The 9,256-nt window shown below is 38.5% G+C and overlaps 1 protein-coding gene across 5 annotated transcripts in view; it reads right to left on the bottom strand.

Annotated features, from left to right (window-relative positions):
- Nucleotides 1–4,703: 4,703 nt before the first annotated feature.
- PMS1 (PMS1 homolog 1, mismatch repair system component) overlaps nt 4,704–9,256 on the bottom strand; it is a 46,897-nt gene continuing 42,344 nt past the window's right edge. For all 5 annotated transcript variants that reach the window (XM_062579154.1, XM_062579152.1, XM_062579151.1 and 2 more), the window contains 2 exons: nt 7,332–7,492; nt 4,704–5,118 (listed from right to left, as the gene is read on the bottom strand). In XM_062579154.1, the coding sequence (XP_062435138.1) occupies nt 4,927–5,118; nt 7,332–7,492 (353 nt within the window). In that variant the 3' untranslated portion in view covers nt 4,704–4,926. The remainder of the gene's footprint in view (nt 5,119–7,331; nt 7,493–9,256) is intronic.

Below are 9,256 nucleotides of genomic sequence, written 5' to 3'. Positions count from 1 at the left end.
GCGGGACAGAGAGCTGCAGGGGCAAAGAGCCTCTGGAAGCCTTCTGGTGTGCAGGATACCCCCTCGCAGGAGAAAACTTCATGAAGTCCTCGGGTGATGGAAGAGTTTCCTAAAACTACACACATATTCTTTCCCATGTGTCTTAGTAAGTATTAACGGAGTTCTTGTTCTAAATTACACACTCCTAAACCAGCAGGAATTTCAATCGACTAAACAGTCAAGCTGCCCGATTTAAGCAAAGAACAACAGAAGTCCAACAGCACATTGCTTTGAAATATTTATTACTAATCAGTTCCGGCCAGAAGTTTGACAAGAATTAAACCTAGCTCTTTACAGCTGAAACAATTTGCCCTCAAACAACAACTTTATATGAAATAAACTCCAATTAACTCCAAAGGAATACTCATTTATAAGTTCTGGAAGTAAGATAACAGGACTCTTTTTAAAACCTACCTAATAAACATGAGGGTTTCACCTCCCCCCCCCCTCCTTTTCTTATTGAGAAAACAAATACACCTACCTTTCATCAGGGACACTCTGTCATTTATCTAATATAAACAGCACCAGGCTAACAAGAACAAGGGAAGGCACAATTTCTTTATTATCTTACATTAGGTTATATACCTGACTTAGCATCTTAAAAAAATCTCAAAAATAGGTTGTCCAGGCATTAGAAAGGAGGTAGAACCTTAGGTCTACCGATTTTATTACTGTAATGATATGACAAATGAATGACTATGTATAAATGCTTAATATAGTGTTCCTCTGTTAAAATGCTTGCTCCTTGTGAATATTTTAATTTAAAGAAGCATTTTAAGTGTTGAATCACAAAGTGTTGGTGATCTAAAGTATCTAAAAAATGTAATGATTCAATTAATGCTGAGTTACTCCATGCATGAATGAACAATTTGACCTGGGCTTGAATACAGTATTTTAATAATGCAGCTGCCATATTCATTGGTCTCTACATTTCCTGAAAACTAATCTGCCAAACAACTTTTACAGTATTAATCTTCTGTGCTTCCGTTCTTTGAGTGCTGAGTTAGTAATGCTCCTCAATCGCATGTTATTTCATTGAAATGATACATTTTTTAGAACATTTACAGATACTAAAATTTTAACTTTAAGACATATATTTTCAGTTGAAGACAAATTGTCATTGCCTTTGAACAGTTACAGGTTTCTAAAAAGCTTCAGGCTAAATAAGGCACTAATTTTTAAATATTCTGAAATACCTTTCTCTAACTACAGGGAGTACTGTATCTGCAGTTTTAAGGTATTTTTTCCAAGAGGCTGTCCTAACCATAGCAGTAAGGTATTTCAGTACCTTAGTAGCATAATAATTTGTCCTAAGACATATAGAAAATCTGAGCTATGATAAGATACACTTTATCACAGCTCTTTTCACAGAAAACAAGAAACCCTGTGCACTAAAGAACCTTACTTGCACCATCTTATCGGCACTGTTCTAACAGGCAGTAACTTGAAGTCTTGGATCTAACCAAGCCTGCTCTGGCTAAGCTTTACATGCAATACCAAGCAACCACATACAGAGCTCATACAAACCATATTTGTTAGCCCTCGAAGGCTATTTTTTAATTCTCTTTATAGTTTGTTTCCTTTCATTTCAAAGTAAAATTACAAATATAGAAAAATCATTTGAACAACCCCAAAATTAGGGTTGCTTTGACTGAGTAATTCAGTCCAATGGAATCACTAATAAAATTACTGATATGCAAAAGTATTTACAAATCATTGATGAATGGCTACAATAACTTTGGACAAACATTTAGAACTTCAGATATATAAATGATTTAAAAAATAACTAAGAATTCTGTAACTGCAGATGACAACAGCATTACAGTTAGTATTTAATCATGATATTGTGAGAAGGTTCAGTAGTGGAAGACAGGATTAACATATTGCTTTAAAACATTCCATTACTTTCTGCATCTGTTTACTGATAATAAAAGAAACAGCTGTTCTAAATGTAACATTAACAGGTGTAAACCGTTCATTTGAGATTTTAAAACAATAATTCTCATCCATTTCCTCTTTAACGATTTCAAAATGACATTGTGAGCACCACTCCTATTAGCTTACACAATTAACTTATAATTGTTTAACCTCTTCTCATGTCCACAAAACATATACATGTGGAGTTAGCTTCCTTCTCATTTTGTGCAAAAGACTCTGTTCTTATGCAGTGCACATCCTGAACTAATTCACCAGATGTTTTCCATAAAATGTTTGGTCACACTATTCAGCAGCTTTCCTTTAACAACTGTTCTATATCAAATTTACTGCAAAAAAGCATCGTAATTATGAAGTAACACTGTATCAAATTCACAGAACTAATATCTCACTATGTTTAGTCAAACTATGAATGATAATTGAGCTTGAAATTGTATATTTACTTTAAATAAGTCCTCCAAATCATCTGCAACAATGTGTGCTTAATTCGAAGCCATTAACAAAAGATTTAACATTTCCACATTTATACTCTTCATAATTTTAGATATGATACACCATACTTAGAGAAAATAAAAGCTACATCTGGTAGCTTCCCATTTGCAAAATTAAATGGACATACCATAAGTCTCTTGCAAGGCAACTGTTAATGCACTCTTTTAAATGCTAAGTACAAAAGAGAGCAAAAATATATAGAATGCTCCATACTTTATTTTAAATATTGCTATCATGGGTAAAAAAAATAATTTGGAGTTACAGGTTTGTTTAAGAAACAAAATACTACAAAGACACAAAACCAGACATGCTTTACACCAGATAAAATGATTTCTGAAGAGCAAATACTACAACCCTTTCAGAAAAAAAAAGGGGGTCGGTCTTTGATGATTATTTTGTTGCAAGTAATGCCAGCACGCCTTTGGAAAAAAAACAAAGAACAAGCAAAAAAGCCCCGAAACAAAAATGCTCACATAAGTTGTGACCAAGGAACAATCACTTGTTTTACTAACTGTAATAAATTACTTGGTGGTATTGAGCCCGCTACTAAATATTTTAATATTCCATTTTAAATATGGAAAGACAGAAGAGCCCATTTCAACAACATAGATCGTAAAGACTGTCCTGCTTCCAGAGCCTTGCGAAGCGTTTCTGAAGCAAACTGAGTGTTCTCTGGTTTTGTTATTATCCTCTGAACCGCCACTATGCGCATTAAAGGAAGAAAGAAATCCACGGAAATACTCCAAATCCCTCACACACGCGTATTCCTCCACACAGAGGAAACATCGACTTCAGTATTAAGATTACCACTACGTTTAGAAGAGAACCATTGAAAAGGCATTACCTCCATTTCACGTTCGTATTCGTATCTACACGTAGGCAAAAACCACTCTTCGCTCAACAGGTCTTCCTGTACTCAAAAAGAAAACCGACGTTCAAGGTTTTTGTATTTAAAAGGCAACCAAAACCAGACAACCTCTCAGGATCGGGCGGGAGGGGGCAGCGCCCGCGCCGGAGCTCCGCTGCCGAGCCCCCGGCCCGCGCCCAACGATCCTCCGCGAGGCGCAGACCCCGCGGTTTACCCTCCGCTCGCTAGGGGCCGACGGCGCGGCCGGGGCAGGCTCGCGCCCGCTCCAACCGCCGCGCCGAGGCGCCTGCAGCCGGGCGGCGGCTCTGCCGCCAGGGCCGCGGCCGCCTGCAACCGCCGCGCAACTGCTACGCAGCGCAGCGGTCGTTTTCTGTACCCGTTTCTCCTGCCCGCAGTTTGGAATTATACACGTAGCTTCCATCCGAAAAGAATAAACTCACTTTTACGGCAGACAAACGTGAACGTTACTTTCAGTTCAGAATTCACACGCTGCCACGTATTACTGCCATCTCCTACCTTCGTCCGCCAACAGAGCGCCGCTGCACGGCAGCAGCTCAGCAGCCTGCGCTCCTACACGGCGCGTGTCGGCCCGGCGGGACGCGCGCTGCCGCCCGCGCCGCGCTGCGGCCTTTCAGCGACCGCCCGACCGCCCAGGCGGCGGCGGCGGCGGCAGCGGGCGCACCTCCGGGCGACCGCCGCCGCACGGCCTCCGCGTCCCCGCGACAGGACGGTCGGGCGACGACAGACGTTTCCACGGGATCTTTCCTGAAACTTCTAAAACGTTCTAGTCCGGAGACACTGCTGTGCACTCACTAGGCTCAGAGGGTCTCTGTACAGCAGAATTTTTCCCTAGTTATGCATCCTCTGCGAGCAAAAACGTGCACGCGTCTCCCCCCGCAAACAGTCCATGTATGCACTGACATGTACTAACCTCTGCTCCGGTGAGTTGGATCTTCTCAAGCCATCTGCCAGCTTTTGTTCATCTCGGCTCTTAAGAGTGTACTGTAATTCTCGGAAACATACTTTCATGAGTCAAAGTTAAAAATGTTCCAAGTAACTTGCTTAGCTTAGGGAAAAGCTCTTTGGAGACTGGACACTAGGATTTCAATACTCATTTACATGAGCAAACAATTTCCAAGTAGAAATGTTCCACCACGAAAATGCAGCTACAGTAACTGCACAGGGCAATGACATATTTAAATATGTGCACACCTCAGGTATTCCTTTAAAAACCAACATCTTACATCCTTTATGCCATAAATGTTGCCAGGCTCTGTTGAAAGCAACTTCTAATCATTTAATATCTAAAATAGTTTGATACTTTCTAAACCTGCAGCAGTAAGAAAAGCATCAAAACAGTTTTGAACATTTCTTTAATAAATTCATAATGGAAAAAATAGTGATTACTGTACAGTATGAGTTTACTTTCAGTTTTCATGTAGCACTTGAATTTAAACCCAAAAAACTCCAGAAGGTGAAATTATGATAATAAAGTCATTATACCAAAGCTTTGGACAAAACATGCTCAAATTATACAGTAAGTAATGATCAAAATTAAGCAAGAGAAATACGATCCAAACAAAATGTTCCATTCACTGGATAATTTCCTTGGATTTGTGCTTGTTAACTACTGGAATATCTGTTAAGTGATGAAAAAAAGGACGACCATGAACGCAGCCTTTATTTTCCTTTCCAAGCTGTTGCTTCATCCTGTAGATTGTGTTTTGAACATCTTCTTTTGATAAATGTAAGGGCAGCTGCCGAGCTAAACGTACTGCTTCTCCCTGTGGAAAGTGGAAACAAAACAAAACAAAACCCCAATAGTTTTAAAGTACCACTTTGTAGCATACTAACTGGGGGCTGCCAGAAAACAGGCACTCACTGTTCATAGGTCATTCTTCTCTCTCCTGCTCTCAAAAAATCTGAATCCCAGTAACACAAATGTACCTCTAAAGCTACCTTACTGGCCATGTCCTGACACTTCTACAATGAGTCTCCTGCTCATGCTTGCACTCTTTCAGGTCCACTCTGGCAAGAAGCTCAGTGTTTCTGAATATCTTATTGCCTGTTGGCACCAGTAGTAGATGAAGATATTTTCCAGTTCATAAGACACATTCTACATCACAAAATTAAGACTCAATCTAAATGAAACCATACATAGTTGGTTAAAAGTTTTGAAAACACTGTACTGAAATTTTAGAAGATGACTCTTGTGTTAATCACAGCCTATTGCATCCAGTTATCTCATAACACTGGAAACCAGAACCGACTGTAAAACACACTTACTGAAGCATCCTTCTACAAAGGAAAAAAAAACAACAACAACAGGAAGTTGCCGTTTTTTTGGGTTTCTCCCCCAAGCTGGGCCCTCCTGTCAGTGTCTTCTCTCCTGTACTTCAGTAATTCTACCTAGACAGGAATGGATGAGGAACACACTTTTCCTTCACCTTTTACAAACTTGAGACAGTGTTTGTAACATTTTAACCTGGGTATTGTCTTTTTTGGGGGGTTCCCCCCCTGCCTTCCAAGGCTTAAGAACACTGTGGGCTATTCTCTACCTAGGAAGGCAAACCATTTAACCATTCATATATTCTTTCTTCTGAGTCTCCCAGAAGATGCACAGACACACTGACTGCTCAAGTGTGAACCTTAAGATACAAGCCACAAATCTGAACACAGTGAACTGTGTTTCCACAGTGTTAAGCCCACCAAATTTTTTTTTTTTTTTTTTTTTTAAAAAAGGTGTTTCAACATCTGCCTCACCCCTTCATTAAATTTCTTCTATGGGTGCACCAGGGTGGTTCATTAGCACACAACAGAATCACATCACACTGGATCCAACAGCAGCTGCACACTTACTGCCCCAAAATGACAAATAAAATAGCTGTCTCAAACTTCATGCCAATGACTGTCTCTGGACAGGTAATTTTATCTGTTTGCATATCAAATATTAGCAAGAGTCATTCCCATTCCAACTGTTGCATAGTGTCTTCTATAAGAAAACAAACCAGAAATTCTTCTAGGAATTATTCTAGGATTGTATTTCTAGCAACTAATAATACTGGCTGCTTGTGAAGAAAGCATGGTTTCCTTTCTGCCAGTGCACTACCCAACTGATTCACTCTTGCATTGAATAGAGTCAATTTCTTCTAAGATTCTCTTGGTTGTCAGCATATACTCAAATTCCTATAACAGCAGAAGTTATTAATGTTAACTAAATACATGCATTTGTCTCAATATCATGCAGAAGCACATGAGTTTCATTGCATGTGAGACTTATCTTTTCATTCTATGCCTTCATTTCAGTGACAGCTTATTTTTTTTTTTTTTTTTGGCAAAAACTCCCCTTTATGTATCTCTACTCTCCCTTTGAATGACTCTCAAAAATTCTTCTTCTGTCAGTGGAAATGGTGTGCTTTCTGGTTGTTGAAGTATGCATCTCATTGAAGTTTATATGAAAGTTAAGCTTCAGTTAATGCCTGATTTTCACAAACAAGTACCTTAAGCCATTTTATATATCTTTTCTTCCACAGAGATTTTATTTATAAAGGAGTTAAATCTTACTGACTGTTCTGGAGTCAACTGTGTTCCAAAGTCTGTAAGCAATTTTATGTTAGTTCTGTATTCTAACCTGGAGAAATGCCTGTCTATAATGTTTCAGAATAATATAAAGAAATATTGAATTAATTCAGATTGCCTTTCTAGTCTGAAAACAGCCTGTGTAGAAATACCTGGTGAAGACCAGCTCTCAGCGTGCACGATGTCATGCTGGATGACTGTTGGTTTTAGACATGTTTGACTGAAGTATTTTGGTAACCAGTGCAAAGCCCATACACCTCAAAGAGGATATGGCATTGTTTCCTTTCAACAGTAGTTTCTATTCAGAATAGAACTACACATAATTAAAACAGAAAGTTGAAGAAAGATTTTCAAGAGGTTTAAGAATATATTATCAGCTTAGATGGCCAATACTTAAAAGCAAACTATTTTGTCTTACCTCCAAGTAATTTATCACTTTGAGAGGTCTACATTCATATACTTCCTTTGCATTTTTATTAACTATTGCATTCAGAATTTCTTTCAAATCAGAAATACCATAGTATGACAGACAATTAGCCAGTCCTTCTATTTCCAGATGACTTTCTGTAGCTGAAGCACCTGAAAATACAAAACCAAAACAATCTATTTTATACATTGCTTTGATGTCTAAATTCAACATTTCTCTGACGTTACTTTGATGATGTCTGCCTTTTCACATCACAAATGTTTCAATTTATTTAATTATAATCCTAGTTGGCACTGTTCAAATGCTTAAAGCTTTTTGCAGCATTCTCAGTGTTAAGCACAGCTTTAATTAAAGCTATAGAAGCTTTAATTAAAACACACACAAAATTGAAGTAGAAGCTAGTAATAAATTACAATTTAGTTTGAGGAAAAAAAGCACACACACGCACAGCGTTGGCACTACTTCCTACACAATTGGTTGAAACATCTGTATAATTCAAATGTTAGTATGGTAAATTCAACTTCCACTGCAATGAAAAGTAGTTTTTACTTCTACTACAGCAAAGGAAGAATCCAGGCTCATATAATTAAAGGCTCCCTGACAGCACTCATACTCATTCATATGATGCCACTACTGCAGCTCAATGCCTGAACAGGGATGCTGAAAGAAATGTTTAAAGAAACTTCCCAACAAATTAGCTATTCAGCCTTTGCGGTGCAAGAGTTTTCACTTCTCATTCACACTGCCTACCAGAAATTTTAATGAAACTCCTACTGTACAGCTAACTTTTATTCCACTGTTGATCAGAAATAACTTCTTCAGGGGTCAGGCTTGCAAGTCCTCACAGTGTCAGAGCTCCTCATCTGATTCATGTTGGGTGCACAGAAATTTCGACTCAGTCAGCATGGCATCATTCCTTTTCCTTTACTACAAATCTAAGAAACAAGGACTTAACCAGGAGACCATGGAAGAATATGATTTATCATGAAACTAAATCCACTTTTGTGTAATGGCCCAGACTTTAAGCTGTCCAAGATAGGAAGAATCACATTCAGCCTACCTCTTGAACTGTTTTTGCAAGGTCAAAAAAAAAAAAAAAATGGAGAAAAATAGATTGGTACAAAGTAGATTAAGCAATAATTCACACTTCTAATAAAGATACAGGCTAATATAATCAGCAGTCTGAAAAATTTTAGAAACAAGAGAAATATTTGCACTCACTATCTTTTCATAAGCTAGTAGAATAGGATGGTTTTCTACTATCAGGTACTGCTTATTTGACAATCATTAAATGAGAGCATAGATGAATAGACTGATCATACAGATTGTAAAGAGTTTTGTAAACATGTGTGTCACCAGGTAAATACTGCTGCTGGATGTTTTCAAGCTTCACTGCAGGAGATGTGTTGACCACAGTGCGAATTTGGTATTAGGAACGACCCCCCCCCTCCACCTTCCACCCTATTCCCCTCCACCCGCCCCCCAAAAAATCACAAAGTCACATAACCTCCTTCCAGCTACATATTAAACACCACTTTAAATTTGAGACTTGATTTCCCTTTTCACCTAGAACTGTCTTCCTTCTCCTTTTTAGATGGTCTTTGCCTAATCTTGGCTAGTAGAACTAGTCATGTTCTCCAGGTATTGCTGCAAGTCTGTGATCAGAATCAGCTGAAAGCAAAACTTCAAGCTATCTGAGTTTCAGTTTATTAAAGGTGACCGATACTACGTCAGTATTTCTCCAAGAGAAAGGCTGCCAGTAAGAGACAGTAGCAAAGATAAAATCTGTTTTTAATCTCCTTCAGCTCTTTTCTCTTTATTTTTATCCAAGTTTGCTTTCAACAGAAGAAGGACTAGACTTGAGTAGCTGTTCCAGATCATTTGCCTACGCTTCTTTCCCTCTTAACGAACAATTA

The sequence above is a fragment of the Rhea pennata genome, chromosome 6 (assembly GCF_028389875.1).
Source record: "Rhea pennata isolate bPtePen1 chromosome 6, bPtePen1.pri, whole genome shotgun sequence".
NCBI classification, from domain to species: Eukaryota; Metazoa; Chordata; class Aves; order Rheiformes; family Rheidae; genus Rhea; species Rhea pennata.
Note: the sequence above shows the minus strand (reverse complement) of the source record. Positions and strands in the feature narration are given on the sequence as shown.